Raw genomic sequence first — 21,001 nt, forward strand, 5'->3', positions numbered from 1 at the left:
GTACAAATTATTTTAAAAATACTGTTTATACTATACTACGCTGATACGCTACGGGCGCCATTACAAGTACCGAACCAAGATTTGAAACGTACCAAGTACCAAGGTCCCAAAAAACATTGAACGGCTTCTTTAAGCATCCAGATCTCAGCCGTTTTTCAATCAAATCTCTTGATTTATTGACAGAACAATCTATGGAATGTCGAAAATCGGCTACTAAAACCAGATTGCATTTTCATGCAACGGCCACAGAGAACCAGGCGAATAGTTCCGTTCCACGTTTTTGGCAATCTAATTTTGGCTATTCAGCATGTTGCTTGCAAGTCGTACCACACTGTTTGTATGCAAAATTATATGGAGCAGGAGAAACGTTTGGATAAAATATAGTTCAGCCATGACAATCGAAGAATTATTTTGTGATTTCAAAGAATATGCGAAAACTAGAATTCTGAAAAATTTACACCATAATCCATCCAAAACAAAACCTTATTAGATGTTGAATACAAAGATCGTGACAAAGGGACATATCAAAAACAAAGCAATGAAAAGGATTTTTTTTCTTTTTTATTTGTTGGGCACTCTGTGTTCATCGACCAAAGATCGTGTATCCAAAGACGGTAAGGCGCGTAACCCCAGAACGCCACAGTATGGGCTGCGGATCTGGCGACTAACGAGAGTTCGTTGGAGGGGCTGGAAATCGAACCCATGACCATTCGCTTATAAGGCGAACGTGTCGCCAACTACGCTACGGGACCCCCTAATGAAAAGGAATTGGATTTGTTTCTCATTTTTGTGATTTTTTTCATCAGTGAACACACATGTTAGTCAAAAGAAGCGACGAGTTTGGTGCTGTATTTCTTTATTTTACGTTCCCCCACGTTATGGATGATGGTCTTTTGTGTCTGCTATTCAACATCGCTTTGGAGGGAGTAATACGAAGGGCAGGGATTGACACGAGTGGTACGATTTTTACGAAGTTCGTCCAGTTATTTGGTTTCGCCGACGACATTTGTATCATGGCACGTAACTTTTAGATGATGGAGGAATCCTAAATCAGACTGAAAAGCGAAGCTAAACGGATTGGACTAGTCATCTACACGTCGAAGATGAAGTACATGATAGGAAGAGGCTCAAGAGAGGTCAATGTAAGCCACCCACCACGAGTTTCTGTCGGTGGTGACGAAATCGAGGTGGTTGAAGAATTCGTGTACTTGGGCTCACTGGTGACCGCCGATAACGATACCAGCAGAGAAATGCGGAGACGCATAGTGGCTGGAAATCGTACGTACTTCGGACTCCGCAAGACGCTCCGATCGAATAGAGTTCGTCGCCGTACCAAACCGACTATCTACAAAACGCTTATTAGACCGGTAGTTCTCTACGGACATGAGACCTGGACGATGCTCATGGAGGACCAACGCGCACTGGGAGTTTTCGAAAGGAAAGTGCTGCGTACCATCTATGGTGGGGTGCAGATTGCGGACGGTACGTGGAAGAGGCGAATGAACCACGAGTTGCATCAGCTGTTGGGAGAACCATCCATCGTTCACACTGCGAAAATCGGAAGACTGCGGTGGGCCGGGCACGTAGCCAGAATGTCGGACAGTAATCCGGTGAAAATGGTTCTCGACAACGATCCGACGGGAACAAGAAGGCGAGGTGCACAGCGGGCAAGGTGGATCGATCAGGTGGAGGACGATTTGCGGACCCTGCGCAGACTGCGTGGTTGGCGCAGCTATGGACCGAGCTGAATGGAGAAGACTTTTATGTGCAGCACAGGCCACTCCGGCCTATAATAAATAAATAACGTTATGGATTCTTTTTTAGCAGTACAGAACAATTTTTGAATGAGTACAATATGATAACAAACAACCGACAACAAAAGTGAATAAAATATGTTATTATGATTGAAATTGTGGAAAATGCTTCAAAATTAGTTCATTATGCTATTCAATTTTGCATTCCTTACAGAATCAATAATCTAGTGAATTCTGGAAGCAATTTGTGGCAGATAACTCCAGTAGGAATTTTTTGATGAATACCTGAAGGCATGGCTGGATTTACGGGGGGGGGTGGTGGGTCTGTAGCCCCGGGCCCCCACAAATCTTATGTACCAAAACCAACCTTTTTTGTACATCTTGGGGCCCCCACAAGCTGTCGGCCCCGGGGCCCCCTTCCGGCTAAATCCGGCCCTACCTGAAGGAAAAATATGTGAAAAAGTTACATCAGGAATATTTGGAGATTCGAGAGAATTCCTGAAAAAAACTATGTGATAGTTCGTGGAGGATCTCTTGAACGTATTCATCCTGGATTCCTTCAGGAATTTATCCAGAATTCCTCCAGGAGTTTTTCCTAAATTCCACCGAGAGTTCATTCTAAATACCTCCTTAAATTCAATCTGAATTCCCCCAGGAATTCATTTTGAATTCTCCCAGGAATTCATTTTGAATTCTCCAGGGAATTCATTCTGAATTTCCCCAGGAATTCATTCTGAATTCCTCCGGAAATTCATTCTGAATTCTTCCAGTAATTCATTCTGAATTTCCCGAGGAATTTATTTTGAATTTCTCCAGAAAAAGAAATTCCGAGAGAAATTCCAGGAAGTACTCTCGGATTAATTTTCGAAGGAACTTCTGAAGGAGCTTCAAAAAGAATTTTGTAGAAACTCCGGGAAGGATTCCTGGATGAACTCAAGAAAGAATTCCTTGGGGAACTTCAAGATGAATTCCTGATGGAATTTGAAGAAGCATTTCAGAAGAGACGTTAGGAGGAATCCCTGGAAAAATCCTGAAAGAACTCCAGGAAGAATTACTGGAGGAGCCTGAGGAGTAATTCCTGGAAGAGCTCCAGGAGGAAATCCAGAAGTATTTTCTGAAGGAACTCCATGATGATTTTTTGGAGAAACTTCAAGAAGGATTCATATAGGAACTCCAAAAAGATATTCTACATGAACCACAGGCAGAATTCTTAGATGAGTTCCAGGATTATTTCCCAAAGAAACTCCAAGAAAAATGCCAAAGAGACGCCAGGAGGAATTCCTGATGGAACTGCAGGAGGAATACTAGGAGGAACATGTTTGAAGAAATCATAACGTGTAAATTTATGACAAATGTTCAGCTACTGATTTTTAAGAATTTAAAGGTAAATCGCACAATGACAATTATATTATCTAAATGTCAAGGGAAAAAAGATAAATAATAATATAATAAATTAGCAAAGATTTGTTACGAAATTCAAGAATTTTGTACGACTTCTGGATGAAACAGTATTTTTATGCGCTTAAAAGCTTGAAAATCACTTTGACACGGTCAAAACCTGAACGGAACGGTTCGCAAGATTTGTAGAGCGTACCAAGAGCTTCCATTTAGAGGTTGTTGCGATGATTTTTAGGGTGTATATCTCTTGTTAGGTTTTGCCTTTCTCGTATACAAAGTATACGTAAAGGCTATATGTTCACTCCAAAAACAAACTTTTTAAAGAAGGCTCGTGTGTGTGTGTGTGTGTATGTGTGTGTATGTGCGCAAATAATCTAGCCCACTTTTCAGGCACTTACACTTAACCGATTTGCTCGCAACAAGTTGCATTCGACGCAGAATCCTGTCCCATTGTTTCCTATTGCAAATTGGCCGGATCGGACTATGGGCTCAGAAGTTATGGTCAAAATACTTTTTTTAGACAACAACGAGTGGAAAAAGTCTAGCCCATTTTTCAGGCACTTACCCTTAACCGATTTGCTCGCAATGCATTCGACGCAGAATCCTGTCTCATTGTTTCCTATTGAAAATTGGCCAGATCGGACTATGGGCTCAGAAGTTATGGTCAAAATACTTTTTTTAGACAACAACGAGTGGAAAAGCCTTGTCCATTTTTCAGGCACTTACCCTTAACCAATTTGCTCGCAACAAGTTGCATTCAACGCAGAATTCTGTCTTATTGTTTCCTATTGACAATTGGCCGGATCGGACTATGGGCTCAGAAGTTATGGTCAAAATACTTTTTCTCATAAAAAAGGGCGTAAAAATTTATAGCTCACTTTTTTAGCACTTACCCTCAACCCATTTCCCCGCAACAGGTTGCATTCGACGCAAAAACATGTCCCATTGTTTCCTATTGAAAATTGGCCAGGTCGAACTATGGGCTCGGTAGATACATATGCCCAAAATATTTTTTTTCATACCAAAAGTGCGTAGAAATTACTCACTCGAAAAAAAAAACGAGAAAGGCACCATCACCGCTAGGTGGATTATTCTGTTTTTTTTTTTTCAAATTGAAAATAGTCAGCCGCTGTCACAAACGGTCAGATTCTGCCAGGAGCTTTTGGCAACCAACTTTTTCAGCCAAATGACATTTTAGGTGTAACAACCATTTCAGTCGAACGGTTGAACACGGCCAAACGAAATTAAGTTAGATGACCTCAGGCCTAACGCGTTATTTCCCAAGAAAATGCTAATGTGGAATTGCCTCGCAAACAGGGAATTAATTTTTCTTTGATACGCGTGCGAGACAAGCGACAAAAGAGTACCAACGACAAAGCTTTGTTTTTGTCGGAGATAATAATGACAAATATCCGATTTTTTTTTATCAGCAACAAAAAGGAAGACAATTTTGTTGCTAACTTTTATTCCGTTATTTTGCACTATCCCTACAGTAAATTTCGTTTTTTGCTATCGTAGTTTCTGCTTTTATGGAAATATTCTAAAATCTGACTCTGGTAACAAAAATAGCATCGTATTCCCGGAAATATCAGAGCATGCAAGGCAAATAATTCTTTGAAAATACTTTGAAATTTCATTGGAAAATGCTATGAAATTTCAACGATTTTTTTTTCATGTTTCCAAAGGATTTTTTTGAAATTTCTTCGGGTAGTACTTTCCATTATCCAAGCAAAACCATTTGGAAATTTCGAGGGACATTCTTTGCAATTTCCTTTGAAGATTTTTTTTTTCCGAATTTCTTAGAAAAATTTATTATTATTATTAATTTTATTACCAAGATTTTCAGTAATATAAAAGGATTTCAGGATTCAGAATTTCTTTAGAAAAATCTTCGAATTCTTTTAGAGAAATTCCACAAATTTCCACCGGGAATTATCCGGAATTTAGCATTTCGAATGAAATTTCCTCAGAATTTTAATAGGAAGGGGTGTCGGAGTGTCCTCAAGAAATACATCAGAAATTTCCCGCAATTTCAACGTAAATCTGCGACATTTTGCAGAGATCAACGAATGCCTCCTCTGTACGACTCCATTGTCGGCTATGTGCAATCAATCCTTCATAACTTTTGAACGTAATGACCGATCATTATGAAATTCAACAGCAACCTTCAAGGCTTTATTACCTTTCGAATGCAACTCGTTGCGAGAATATCGATTGAGGATTATTGTATTTGAATTTATTTATTTCGTCAACCGACGTAGACTAGTACATTTACAATATGCATGTAATGCTATAAATACGTTATTATAATGTATAAAAATGAAAATAGATTGGTTAAGTGGTGTATGATTTTACAATGTAATTTTTAGATTAGATTATACATTTTGTGCACACACACACATACACATACATACACGGACGGAAAAAAATAAAATCGTTAAAACGGTGTCATGGTTGAAGCCGCTTGAGCATGTTTAGGGAAAAAAAAAACCGAAAGTAATCATAAAGTTCCGCATTATATCCTTCTGTTATTAAATGCATTTCAATATTCATCATCCTACAGCCGTAAAGGTATTTTTCCGTGCTCACAGTCGAAACAATTTCATTTGTCCGATTACAATAGAGTTCCAGATTGCTCCGCATCGTAAAATTACCAATCAAATGGTATTAGGTCTCAATTTACACCACTTTTCAATCACCCGGCGTTATTTTACGACATCGTATTTTCCGCTACCCGCAAGAGACGATCTTCTGGCCCAGTAGCCACCGTACGCCCAGGCAAGTTGTCATTCCCGTACGAATCGGTCCAAACCGCTGAACCCAGCTCCAATTGGTCGGACGGAATGTTGGCCACGGTCACGATAATATATAATAGAAATGATTAGTAATGGCACCTCTATAGTCGGCGATAAAAGCCGAGAAATTGGAACAATCGTAGTAGTTACCGCGGATAACACACATCTCACACCTCATCCAATGCGCCCAGAGCCCAGCCTGGCAAAGAAGACAGGCAGCCGTTCAAAAGTTGATAGATTAATCAGATGGACAATCTACATAAGGGGGGAAGCTCACCGATAGGCATCTCGCGATTGTTGGTTGAATCAATAACTTAATCAACAGACCTCACTCAACTGCTGCTTTAAACGCAAGGTGCCAAGGAGGAGGGCGAAGCAATGAAAGAACCGTCCGATCAGCAGCGATTCGATTGCCAGGTGAGATAGTTATTAACGATTTGAATAATCATGAGCGGGCAGAGCTTGGACGGTGTGGGGAGGAAGGTGAGGCATTTATGCTTTGAGTTCACTTTCATGATGGAAAATCTAGCTGAATCATGGATCTTTTGTTGCGGTGCTTAGTGCCCTTAGCATGATGATTTAAGGCAACAAAGCTAATCGGGAAATGATACCCAATGAGCTGGGAATCATGCTTAAAAACGATCCATTGATATACATATGTCGCTTCTAGAAAGCGTTCAAGTTTTTGAAAAATTAGTTAAATATGTGAAGCATTGCATACCCATTTCTTTCAATCCATATGCTGTTCCAAGGCAGTAAAATGTTAAGAAACGTACTGAATGAAGTTTAGCGTTTCTCGTGGCGAATTTTGAGAGACAAACGAGTATTCTCCAAAAACAAATTCTATTGTTGTAATTGAGCTCAAAACGGCAGTAAAGCTGAGGGCTATAATTATTAGATAAGTCGCAAGCCCAATATTGAAAAATATCTGCAGTATACGCTCGATGAGCAATCACTAATTAAGTATCATTTAGATATTTGTATTAATAAAATCCGGTAATCGTTTTAAATTTCTTGGGATTCTTTATTCTGAGTGTGAAGTCCTGAAATTAGAACGGAATAGAATCTAGATTTATAACAAATTTTCAAATATGCTGAGCAAACTTTGCAGATTTATCGTGACTTTGGATTTAAATGTAATGTTTGACCGAAAATTCATCAAAATTATAGCAGGAACTTTCTAAAAGTATTTGAAATCTTGACAGAAATGCGATGAAACGATGTGGTTTTTATCCAGTATTGCAGACGATTGATTAAAAGAAACACCACACGACGGTTCCACCAAAAACACCTATTTTTCCGAAAACATACGCACGTTTTCGCCTTGTTGCATTTCTTCTCACATATGGAAGTATGTAGTTAGGCACACCCTCTTGCTTCTTGCTAGGCCATGCTTGATCTTTGCCCTTGGCGGAAACGAATAAAAGCGAACAAGCCTCGTCACTTCCCACGAACGCATGCAACCAAGGATGTAGGCAGACAGGAGTACAAAGAGAATAAAGCCACATTTCGGGGAATCGTTTTGATTGTCAGCCGACAATTTCCTCGGAAGTAAATCGAATTCAATCGAATGAGTGACTTGCCACCTTGCGACGAAATCGGACACCCAAAACGACACCGACACGCGTTCCCGTAATAAAGTGAAGGTGATTCCTTGCGAGTCCGTTTGGGCAACCGACGTAAATTATATTGGGGACAAACGCACTGGCACTGTCCTATAGCGATTCCGTTTTCATTACAATTTGAGGGAAAGAAATTAAATCAAATCGGTAGCTAGATGGATCCCTGATGAACATTCTCTCTCTGATCCAATAACAACAAAAATTTTAATTTACATTCATTTCGAATCTACAATTGAGATATAATCAACTTCTAGGAATCGACGAAGTGTTATTCTATTACCTTTTTATGTATTGGCCAAACCAATCAGACTTTTTCATTAACAATAACAAAACTCGATTCGGAATCGTACTATTCTGTTTACGGAATTAATTTTAAAACCGCAAGATCGCAAGCCTCTACCAGAAATTTAAGTTTTTTTCGAAGTTGCAAAACTGTTCCAGAAATTGCAGCAGCATTCCATTCAAAATCAAAAAAATCTGTTGAAAATCTAGATTCTATTCCGTTCAAAATTTCAGGACTTCATTCGGAGTTCTAGTTGGAATGGCCGAATTATCGAAATACGGAATAGCTGGATTCCATATTCTGTTCGGAACCGTAAAATTCGTAGAATCGCAAGATTTCACTCAGAATTAAGAATCTCAAAAGTCCACTCGGAATCGCATGATTTCGATCAGAACCACAGGACTATCAGAATAGATTGAATCTTTTCAAAATTTATATCGAATTAATCCGAAATAGTTAACAGATTCCATTCGGAATCGATATCGAAATGATTCCGTTCGAAATCGTCCAGAATTCATTCGGATTCGTCAATATTCTATTTGAAATCGCCCAAATCCCATTCAGAATGGCCAAGATGCTTTACCAAATCGCCCAAATTCCATTCGAAATCGTCAAGATTCTATTCAATATCGCCCAAATATCATTCGTAATGGTCAAAACTCGATTCGGAACCGACCAAATTCCATTCGGAATCGTCAAGATTCTATTCAGAATCGCACAAATTTTATTCAGGATCTTCAAGATTCTATTCCAGATCACCCAAATTCCAGTTGTAATCGTCAAGATGCTATTCGAAATCGCCCAAATTCTATTCCGAATTGTCAAGATTCTATCCGGAATTGTCAAGATTCTATTCGAAATCGCCCAAATTATATTTTGTTTAGTCAGAAATCTATTCGGAATCGTCAAGATTCTATTCGAAATCGCCCGAATTCCATTCGAAATTATCAAGATTCTATTCAAAATCGCACAAATTTTATTCCGACTTGTCAAGATTCTATTCGAAATCGCCCAAATTCTGGTTCGTATTGTTAAGATTCTCTCCAGAATTGTCAAGATTCTTTTCGTGATCGCCCAAATTCCATCCTGAATCTTCAACATTCTATTAAGAATCGTTCAAATTTTATTCAGAATCTTCTTGATTCTATTCGAGATCGCCCAAATTCTATTCGTAATCGTTGAAAATCGATTCGGAATCGCCCAAACTCCATTCGTAATAGTCAAAACTCGATTCGGAATCGACTAAATTTCATTCGAAATCGTCAAGATTCTATTCGGAATGGCCGAAATTCTATTTCGAATTGTCAAGATATGGAATCGAAATCGCTCAAATTATATTTCGTATTGTCAAGATTCTATTAGGAATCTTCAAGTTTCTTTCGAGACCGCTCAAATTCCATTCGTAATCGTCAAAATCCGATTCGGAATCGCCCAAACTCCATTCATAATAGTAAAAATTCGATTTGGAATCGCTCAATTTCCATTCTTAATCGTCAAGATTCTATTGAAAATCACCCACATTCCATTCGTAATCGTATAAACCCGATTCAGCATTGACTAAATCGCAGTAATAAAATATACCCGACAAGGAAAAAAAAAAAAATCTCATTCGGAATCATCAAAACTCTATTCGGAATAGCCCCAATTCTATTCCGAATTATCAAGATTCTATTCGGAATCGCCCAAATTTTATTTCGTATTGTCAAGATTCTATCCGGAATTGTCATTTTATTCAGAATCTTCAAGATTCTATTCGAGATCGCCCAAATTCCATTCGTAATAGTCAAAACTCGATTCGGAATCGACTAAATATCATTCGGAATCGTCAAGATTCTATTCAAAATCGCTCAAATAATGTTTCGTATTGTCAAGATTCTATTCAAAGTCGTCAATATTATTTTTGAGATCGCCTAAATTCCATTCGTAATCGTCAAAATTCGTTCGAAATCGCCCAAATTCCATTCGTAATCGTCAAAATTCGCTTCGAATTCGCCCAAATTCCATTCGGAATCGTCAAAACTCTATTCGGAATCGCCCAAATTCTATTCCAAATCATCATTCTATTCGGAATCGCCCAAATTTTATTTCGTATTGTCAAGATTCTATTCGAAATCGACCAAATTCCATTCGGAATCAAAATTTCAAAAAGTCAAAATTTTATTCAAAATCGCCCAAATTTTATTCAGAATTTTCAAGATTCTATTCGAGATCGCCCAAATTCCATTCGTAATCGTCAAAATTCGATTCGGAATCGCCCAAACATCATTCGTAATAGTCAAAACTCGATTCGAAATCGACTAAATTTCATTCGAAATTGTCAAGATTCTATTCGAAATCGCCCAAATTATATTTCGTATTGTCACGATTCTATTCGAGATCGCCCAAATTCCATTCGTAATCGTCAAAATTCGATTCGGAATCGCCCAAATTCCATTCGTAATCGTCAAAACTCGAATCGGATCGACCAAATTCCATTCGGAATCAAAAATCTATTCAAAAATCTATTCGGAATCGCCCAAATTATATTCCGAATTGTTAAGATTCTATTCGGAATATATTTCGTATTCAAGATTCTATCTGGAATTGTCAAGATTTCATTCGAGATCGCCCAAATTCCATTCGTAATCGTCAAAATTCGATTCGGAATCGCCCAAATTCCATTTGTAATCGTCAAAACTTGATTCGGAATCGACTAAATTTCATTCGGAATCGTCAAAACTCGATTCGAAATCGCCCAAATTTCATTCGGAAGTGTCAAGATTCTATTCGAAATCGCCCAAATTTTATTTCATATTGTCAAGATTCTCCTTAGCCGTGTCAAGATCTATTGGCGATTCCAGAATCGTCAAGATTTTATTCAGAATCGCCCAAATTTAATTCAAAATCTTCAAGATTCTATTTGAGATCGCTTAAATTCCATTCATAATCGTCAAAATCCGATTCGGAATCGCCCAAACTCCATTCGTAATAGTAAAAATTCGATTTGGAATCGCTTAATTTCCATTCTAAATCGTCAAGATTCTATTGAAAATCGCCCACATTCCATTCGTAATCGTCAAAACCCGATTCGGCATCGACTAAATCTCATTCGGAATCGTCAAGATTCTATTCAGAATCGTCAAGATTCTTTTCGAGATCGCCCAAATTCCATTCGTGATCGTCGAAATTCGTTTCGGAATCGCCCAAATTTCATTCGGAATCGTCAAAACTCTATTCGGAATCGCCCAAATTCTATTCCGAATTATCAAGATTCTATTCGGAATCGCCCAAATTTTATTCAGAATCTTCAAGATTCTATTCGAGATCGCCCAAATTCCATTCCGTAATCGTCAAAATTCTATTCGGAATCGCCCAAACATCATTCGTAATAGTCAAAACTCGATTCGGAATCGACTAAATTTCATTCGGAATCGTCAAGATTCTATTCGAAATCGCCCAAATTATATTTCGTATTGTCAAGATTCTATTCGAGAGCGCCCAAATTCCATTCGTAATCGTCGAAAATCGTTTCGAAATCGCCCAAATTCCATTCGTAATCGTCAAAACTCGAATCGGAATCGACCAAATTCCATTCGGAATCGTCAAAAATCTATTCAGAATCGCCCAAATTATATTCCGAATTGTTAAGATACTATTCGGAATTTATTTCGTATTCAATATTCTATCTGGAATTGTCAAGATTTCATTCGAGATCGCCCAAAATCCATTCGTAATCGTCAAAATTCGATTCGAAATCGCCCAAATTCCATTTGTAATCGTCAAAACTTGATTCGGATTCGACTAAATTTTATTCGGAATCGTTAAAACTTGATTCGGAATCGACTAAATTTCATTCTGAATCGTCAAAACTCGATTCGAAATCGCACAAATTCAATTCGGATGTGTCAAGATTCTATTCGAAATCGCCCAAATTTTATTTCATATTGTCAAGATTCTCCTTAGCCGTGTCAAGATTCTATAGGCGATTCCAGAATCGTCAAGATTCTATTCAGAATCGCCCAAATTTAATTCAAAATCGTCAAGATTCTATTTGAGATCGCCCAAATTCCATTCGTTATCTTCAAAATTTGTTTCGGAATCACCCAAACATCATTCGTAATAGTCAAAACTCGATTCGGAATCGACTAAATTTCATTCGGAATCGTCAAAATTTTATTCGGAATGGCCCAAATTCTATTCCGAATTGTTAAGATTCTATTCGAAATCGCCCAAATTCCATTCGTAATCGTCAAAATTTGATTCGGAATCGCCCAAACTCCATTCGTAATACAGTAAACATTCGCTAATTGGGCTTTTTTTCTACTTTAGGCGTTTTTGAATTGGGGGTTAGCTAACTTGGGCGAAACCCAATTAAAAAGCAGTTAAACGTCAGAATGTGATGTCAAAAACGCGTTGACGTTTTGTTTCCGTGTTTGGCGGGATCGATATTTCCTGGCGCGTAAAATTTTCCTTTGTTCAATGCAAAAAGTAAACAACATTAACGAATTAGCGAACGATCACTGTAGTCAAAACTCGATTCAGAATCGATTAAATTCAATTCGGAATCGTCAAAACTCTATTCGGAATCGCCCAAATTCTATTCCAAATTATCAAGATTTATTTTATTTCATATTGTCAAGATTCTCCTTAGCTGTGTCAAGATTCTATTGGCGATTCCAGAATCGTCAAGATTCTATTCAGAATCGCCCAAATTTAATTCAAAATCTTCAAGATTCTATTTGAGATCGCCCAAATTCCATTCGTTATCGTCAAAAGTCGATTCGGAATCGCCCAAATTCCATTCGTAATCGTCAAAACTCGATTCGAAATCGCCCAAATTCCATTCGGAATTGTCAAGATTCTATTCGAAATCGCCCAAATTTTATTTCGTCGTATTGTCAAGATTCTCCTACAAAGCAAGACCATGCTGAGGGTGGCTGAGTTCGATTGCCGGTGCCGGTCTAGGCAATTTTTGGATTGAAAATTGTCTCGACTTCTCTGGGCATAAAAGTATCATCGTGTTAGCCTCATGATATACGAATGCAGAAATGGTAACTTGGCTTAGAAAACCTCGCAGTTAATAACTGTGGAAGTGCTTAATGAACACTAAGCTGCGAGGCGGCTCTGTCCCAGTGTGGGGATGTAATGCCAATAAGAAGAAGAAGAAGATTGTCAAGATTCTATCCGGAATTGTCAAATAAAGATTCTATTCGAAATCGCCCAAATTCCATTCGGAATCGTCAAGATTCTACTCAGAATCGCCCAAATTTTATTCTGAATCTTTAAGATTCTATTCGAGATCGCCCAAATTCCATTCGTAATCGTTTCTTTTTTTATTATTCGTAATACCATAGATCTGTTACTCAGTTACTGTAAATTGTAGTTCAGTCTCGTCCCCTTTGACTCATTGTCGTTTTGATAACGGTGAGTTAAATACAACGTACGTGATAAAACTGTCAAAGGTTTCTAGACAATATTTACACATAGCAGTAATACATTTAATCACTAATCTGAAAACAGAATCACTAACCTGAATAACACCAAGCTGGCCATACTACGGATGTCTCCGACGATTCCACTTCCCTCATTATCTCATCGGGGATGACTTGAACAAATCGTCTCTCATCCGGGATTCGTCGCAAACCATCGATTACCAAATTGCACAAACACACAGCTCCCGGTCAATTAGCGAAGTATTTCCACAAGAATAACTACGAACTGTGTTTTTTTTTTCTTTTCTTTTCGTCTCCTATTGACGTACCCTTTGACGGGTTGATACGGCGAGCACAATCTGTCACGAGGACGGAAGAAGGTTCACTTGAGCAGCAGCGGTACGCGATAAGTAGGTACGTGACTTCGATATAGGTAATTAGTTTTCTTCCTACACGAGGCACCGACTGACTGTACAAATACGAGAAATAGCGCGCTACTTCAGTGCAAACTGGCGACCAGTGGCTGGCTGCATCGACGACACCAGCGAGAAGGTAAAGTTCTCTTATCAGTATAGTTGCCTGGGTAAACAAGACACACTTTTTATCACTGTTGTAGGGTTTGAAGGGTTTTGCCTCTTGTCTAACCTTTTGATTTGGGATTTCTAAGTCCCGTGGCGGCGCGGGAAACTATCGTGTTGGTGGACGAAAGGTGGAATGATGTCAACGCAATTCAATGCGATTCTACGTTCTGTGGAAGATATTGAGAGATGGAAAAAATGTTATTTAATGTAATTACGGAAATGAATTTGCAAACAGAAAATTTGAAATTGGATTCTAAAGTTATAGGTTCGAATTTTAATCTACAGTCATGTAAAAACCAAAATCAAATCATGATTATAAATGAGTCAAGCATGGATTTTGAATTTCAGTTGGAAGTAAATACTGAAGTCAAGTATCATATAAAGTCTGAAATTGAGTTAGAAGCTAACTTTGGTATCATAATTGAACTCCAGTCATCAGTCTAGCCCAGATATCAGTCAATTTGATTTCAATTACTTATGAATTGGTCAACGGTGAAGTTAGGAATGAAGTCAAGTCTGATCATGAAACTAGTCTCAAATGAAGTTTAAAATACATCTGAAACCAAGTCCGATTCTAGTTTCGAAATGAAATCTGGTTTCTAGTCTGATTTCGAGTCTAGTCTAGCTTGAGATCTGAGGTCTAAGATGATGCTTTTATTGTATGAGATTATGAAATCTGTTTCACAGTTCTTCAATTAATCAGAAGGCATGAGAGCCGGAGGGGCTCCTGGCCAATGGTCCGATCCTGAGTTTAAAATGGTGGGTGCCGAATCAAATTGACAGATTTCTTATTTGAAAAGGACAAAACGTACATATAGAACATGACACTGAATGGGAGCCATATGATGGTCTCGTTGATGCTCGGATAAAGCCGGGAAAATTTAGGAGGGCGACATCGGTTTCTAGTCGTATGAAGAAAGCGAAAAAAATATAGTCTTCGTCATGACTTTGCAGCACGCAACACCTAGGGTAACCGGCGGTAATGTTGGCCCTGGATGTAACATTGGCTCATCACGCAAATTAATCAATATTTCAGCGATAATACGTCAATTTGTAGAGAGATATTAACCATCACTTCTTAAGAAAAGTGTATCAAACATATATCTGCTTCATAACTCTAGATTTATACACTTCTTAAACTATTAAAAGCAATTATCTTGCGTGAAAAATCACTTTGACTCGGTTTATTAGCAGCCATGTTTCGTTGACTTATGCAGGCTGGCTGTGTTAGAGTTTTTCTTTTGCCCCATAAAAGAGTTTTCTGAATGAACATACCTGCTTTCGCACATCAGATGAATGGATAACAACCACACTATGTCAGCTATCATTTTTATTTCACAATTTTCATTAGTATAGCGACATAATTACCCAAAACTTTTTTGGACAATACTGGGGACACCCGTAGCCAAATGGTGGCATGCGCTTTCGATTTGTAGCACTACGTTAGTATAGGTGAAACTCTGAAATCAAAACATTCTCACCAATAACCCGTACTGGAGAAAATAACTGAAAGCTGTAGATAGAATATCCGATGCTTGGGATTAGGATGCCAAGAATTTTTGTAAAAACAGGTTAAGTTTCATTCGCAAATTACATAACGTTAAACTCAACCCGAACCAAGCCTCTAGTAATGCTTCATGTATGGTAGGGTTCTAAAATTTATAAAGTCCTTAACGCTCAGACAAGAACCTTCCCACTACCTAAAACGTCACGTAGTAAATGGGCCCTCATGATGCTTTTCTCGAATCACGATATAATCGCTTTCATTCGCAGGACATACCAAAAATAATTGCCTACCTTACGGCTTCCAAACACGATTCAAGCAAAAGCGATTCAAGCATCAACCTTTCTTGGTTCGATACACCATTTTCTTCATAATTTCGCAAATAAATGATTCAATTAGTGTAAGAATATTTAGTTTTATCATCTTAATAATAATAATAATAATAATAATAATTAATCTTAATAATGGAAAGATACAATGGATCATATGTTTCATTAGATAAACTTTCAACGTCATTTCATGAGATTAATTTCAAGTCAAATTACTTACTTTACTTACTTTCATCAATAATAGATGGTCTTGAGTTCAGTCGATACCAAGGTATCTCAGTGACAAACATGTTACTGAGATAACTTGCGTATTTCACAGTAGAAGGGTATATCACAATAGTCCTAAAATCTGGACGCAGTGATCTTCACCCGACAAATGAGGGATAGAAGTCAAATTACTTGACAAATACCTTCATCATAATTTAGATTTATTATTGCTTGCAAAAAGTATTTTGATCTGTAAAATGATACCGAAAAAGTATTCTTTTAACTCGGGAAGTTGAAACACGTGAGAGTTTTGAGAGGATTCACAACAGCTGATCGATATAGAGAGGAGTGGAATCAAACGCACGTACCAATCATGAAATTTCAATGCAGGCAGAGTTAAAAACAAGCATCCTTTAATTGTATTTATTAATAATTGTGTAATAATATCAGGTAGTTGGCACAGTTTTAACTGTTTATGCACAGTACAAAGCAAGGAATTGCCTAGAATAAGTTTTACAATTGGCTTTCTTCAATAGTGCGTTATGCACCATCCCCACCTAAAGCATTGTTTACGTTTTGGAAAAAAGTTTCTTTGAGAGTATCGCGAGAGCGAGAGCAACACCACTGCCATGATTTCAACTAGCAGTAAATCTCAAAATTATGCGGCAGCCAATAATTAACGTATGTAATTTGTTTGAAGGCACAACATGAGTTTTCATTTTAATATAGTTTTCATTTTTCTAAACTTGTAGCCCTTTTGCAATTGCAGTTTTTAATATAGTTTTCATTTTTCTAAACTTCTTCACTTGCAAATATGGTAAATATTTGGGAAATAAATGATTCATATAATAGTATTTTCGTTAGCATGTCCTTGGTAAGCGTGCTATTGGGGGAATCTGAAACGCACTCTCGCAATAGTGTGGTAGTATTTTACATGGAACCAATTAGAATTCACGCTCAATAAGATGATTTGATTTTCTCTATTTGTTTGCATGCTGCCTTTATTCAACGCAAGCAAAATGACTGGTACTATAAACAGCAACCCATCTTTATCTCTCGTATGTTCGAAATCAACACTCACTCGTCCCAAGTGGGCTGAAAAATTATCCACATGATAGGGACAAGGATGCCGACCTTTTGTCCATTTCTCTCGAGACTTTCGCTGGTTTAAATGAGATATTGCGGACATTCCTCGTCGTTTTTTGCTATTTGGCGTCAAAACCAAATGTAAGCAAGCCGGCTGGTGGAATAATTCTGGTTGCAAATGCAATATATAAAGATTTATAACGATAAATGTGCTCAACCGTAGCATAATGGGCCAAGGTTTGAGCCGTTACCCCTATTTGGTTTTATCGCGCCACATGGCTATCACGAAGATAGTCGCGCAGTAAAAATTATGACGATTTCCAACTTCACTTCTTCACATAATTGATTGTACGACATTTTAGAAGAATGAAATATTTGTAGTTCATTATTTTTTCCACAACTGAGCTAATTCAATAGGAGGTTATGGCGGTGACTAATGATCTGGTTTTTCTCCATTTTTTGCGCTAAAATAAAAAAGAGTGCGTGTTGGCTCTTGTTTCGGACGGCTGAACGATTGCGCGATTTGCCGAAATTTTGTAATTTGCATTGCGCGGCCGGTAGTAAAGTTAATTAGTTCAGTGCGTGTTGGCTCTTGTTTCGGACGGCCGTACGATCGCGCGATTTGCCGAAATTTTGAGATTTGCATTGCGCGGCCGGTAATGAAGTTAATTAGTTCAGTGCGTGTTGGCTGTTGTTTCGGACGGCCGAACGATCGCGCGATTTGCCGAAATTTTGTGATTTGCATTGCGCGGCCGGTAGTAAAGTTAATTAGATCAGTGCGTGTTGGCTCTTGTTTCGAACGGCCGAACGATCGCGCGATTTGCCGAAATTTTGTGTTTTGCATTGCGCGGCCGGTAGTAAAGATAATTAGTTCAGTGCGTGTTGGCTCTTGTTTCGAGTCAGCGGATCGACCGGTCGTCAAAGTTTAGTTTTGCTTTGTGCGGGTGAGTAAATAAATCAGAAAGTGTAAGTTTGTTTCTTATCCGGTCGTGTTTCTCCAGTAAGCGGATCGGCCGGTCGTCGAAGTTTAGTTTTGCTTTGTGCGGAAGGCAAAACGATCGGCCGGTCGTCGTAATTTTGTTCTGCTTTGCGCGGGTGAGTGAATAAATCAGAAAGTGAAAGTTTCAGACAGCGAGTGTTCTCGGTCTCTAGTAGCAACGAGAGTCGGACTAACAATCCTCCCCTTCCTATATGACCGTAAGGACGTGGCCGGCGCCGTTATTGACTTTAGATATTTGAGCTCCCGAAACGTGTACATTGAGAATGGGTAGCTAGTCCCAAGCCCCATTTATTGTGTTCTCTGTACAATTTCGCAAGTTCTAGTCAATCACGGAGTAGCAACTACGAATTGTGCGGTCATAATGCTCATGCTCATGCTCATTTTTTGCGCTAAAATAAAAAAAATAAACCTTGAAAATTTAAAAATGTCATAAAGTAATCATTGACGAGAGTTTTCAAACTAATCAAGAAGGTGAATAGATTCGAGAAATTATGTTGTTGAATAAAAAAAAATAGAAAATCATAATTCTAAAAAATCGAAAGATTAAAGAAGGAAGAAGAAATAAGGAAGAAAGTAGAAAAAATAAAGAGAAGTAAAGGAACAATGAAAAATTAAATAGGAAGAAGAACGAGAAAAGAAGGAAGAAAAAGAAATAGGAAACAATAAAAAGCTGAAGGAGGTAGGAAAAATAAATAAGAAAGTAGAAGATGGAAAAAGGAAGAACAAAATTACCGTATACTTAGTATACGAGAAAGGCAAAAAGAAAGAAGAATAGACATAAATTTCTCACATTCAAATTTTCATTTTTCTCACTTCATTTTTTTGCCTTCTAACTCCTTATTTCTCACTACTAACTTTTTATTTTTCAAATCTCATTTATCACTTCTTATGATTCACTAATCACTACTCTATTCACACTCTTTGTTTATAATTTTCCATTTCTTACTACTTACTTCTCACTTGTTATTTTTTGTTCCTCACTTCTCGATTATTACTATTCATTTCTCTCATTTCACATCGCGCTTCACAGATCTCTTTTCTACTTCGACGAAAAAAGAAGGAAGATAGGAGAATGAGAAAAAATGGATGGAAAATTATTAATTCTCTCTTGTCACCTCCCACTTCACATTCATTATTTCTCATATCTCACTTCTCATTATTTACTACTAGTTTCTTATTATTTACTACTTGCATTATTTTTAACCTTCTTTTCGCTTCTCAATTCTAATTTCTCGTTTCTCACATATTACTTTCCCTACTTACTTCTCGATTCTTGGTTCTCACTTCTTTTATCGCATTTCTCACTACTACACTACTGCCTCTCAATACTTATTTCTTACTTCGCTCTTCGCACTACTCGCTTCTAGCTCCTCACTCCTCATTTCGCACTTCTCAATTCCCACGTTTCATTTTTTACTTCTCACCCCTAATTTGTTACTTCTGATTTCTCACATCTTATCCTTATGTGAAATGTGAATTTAGAAATGTCTCATTATTTACTTTTCGCTTTATACTTCACAATTCTCATTACTCACTTCTCGTTTCTTACTTTGCACCAGTGCACTATGATCCAGGATACAGATTTACCCGGAAAGATGCATTTTACGCCAGAACAATATTTTTAAGAAAAAATGTGTTGTTCTACAAAATTGTTCGGAAAAGTAAGGCCATAATTATGGTGCTGTCAAAAAATAGGGTGGTCTATTATATACAGACCCCTTTCGATTTTGGCAATATTAGGTTTAAGCAACATTCGGTTTTGGTAACATTCGATTTTGGCAACACAAATTTATTCTCTATTTTTTTTTTATATTGCTTGTAAACCACGTAAATATCCTAATCCTCATAATAAAAATGAGTAGACCCCTAAACCGGCGTAAAAAAATGTTCAAAAAGCGGGTAATTTTTTTTTTCAATTGAGACGTCTAAATATCAAAATTTTCGTAAAAAAAATTGGTGGCCCTGAAACCGACGAAAAAAAATAATAAAAAAAACGCGTAAAAAATGTTAGTGTAAACGTTTAGATTTCAAAATTCGCGTAAAAAAGGGTCCCGGTGTGTCTAGCGTCACGAAAAGTGAAGAAATGTATCATAAGTATCATGAGAAAACAAAAACCATTCGATTTTGGCAACATTCGATTTTAGCAACATAAATGTTCCGAACGTGTTGCCAAAATCGAATGGGGTCTGCGAAGAAAATATTTTTTTTTATTTCTCGGAATACTGACATCTAATGTTCTACAAAGTTGTAGCGCAGCTTATTCCAATTAATTATTTCATTATTCCAAAATCCAAAATATATTCCAAAGAACAGTATTTTTGATCTACTTTTTTGATTTCGATTTTCCGGAAAAGTCGTCTTCAGGTGGCTTTTAGAGCTCAAAAAAAAATGCAACTTTTGATGAGCTCAATATCTTTTTCCGTTCAAAAGTTATATTCGTTTAACTGACAAAATAACATGTTTTTTTAAAGTTGATGTTTTCGATTAAAGCTAACTAAAAAAATGGAGATATGCTATTTTTATATCTCAAGTTTGACCAAAGTCTTTTTTTTTCTAAAGTAAGTTGATATAACTCGACAACGGAAGATGTTCGATATTCTTATAGCAAAACACGTGTTTTGAAAATCCCCAAAAATCTTCAGAAGGTAAAATTTGTGAAAAAAAAAATCTACATCTTTGACACTTTTTATAAGTTTTATCATTATCACCCTTTTGCTAGATTAACGAGAAAAGATGCATTTTCGGCCTAAACTATACTTTTAAGAAAAAGTTGTTCTGGATTCTTGGGCTCATATTATAGAGTTATCGAAAAACAGGGTGGGCCATTTTATAAAAATGTAAAAAAAGGTTTTTTTTGTTTTACTGAATATTGACATAAAGCGTTCTACAAAATTGTAGCGCAACTTTTTCCAAACAACTTTGCTAAATAATTTTTTTCTGTAGCACTTAAGCTCACATCCTTAGAGCGATTTTACTTACTTGGATTAGGATGTCCCTAAAAAATAGTATTTTTGATCTATTTCTTTTTTTT

At 37.4% G+C, this 21,001-nt stretch overlaps 1 protein-coding gene across 1 annotated transcript in view; it reads right to left on the bottom strand.

The window, feature by feature from the left end:
* LOC134212417 (myosin-G heavy chain) overlaps window positions 1-21,001 on the bottom strand; it is a 329,579-nt gene that overhangs the window by 264,036 nt on the left and 44,542 nt on the right. Inside the window, exon 2 of the mRNA XM_062690250.1 lies at window positions 13,362-14,011. Coding sequence (XP_062546234.1) covers window positions 13,362-13,419 — 58 coding nt within the window. The 5' untranslated portion in view covers window positions 13,420-14,011. The remainder of the gene's footprint in view (window positions 1-13,361; window positions 14,012-21,001) is intronic.

The sequence above is a fragment of the Armigeres subalbatus genome, chromosome 2 (assembly GCF_024139115.2).
Source record: "Armigeres subalbatus isolate Guangzhou_Male chromosome 2, GZ_Asu_2, whole genome shotgun sequence".
NCBI classification, from domain to species: Eukaryota; Metazoa; Arthropoda; class Insecta; order Diptera; family Culicidae; genus Armigeres; species Armigeres subalbatus.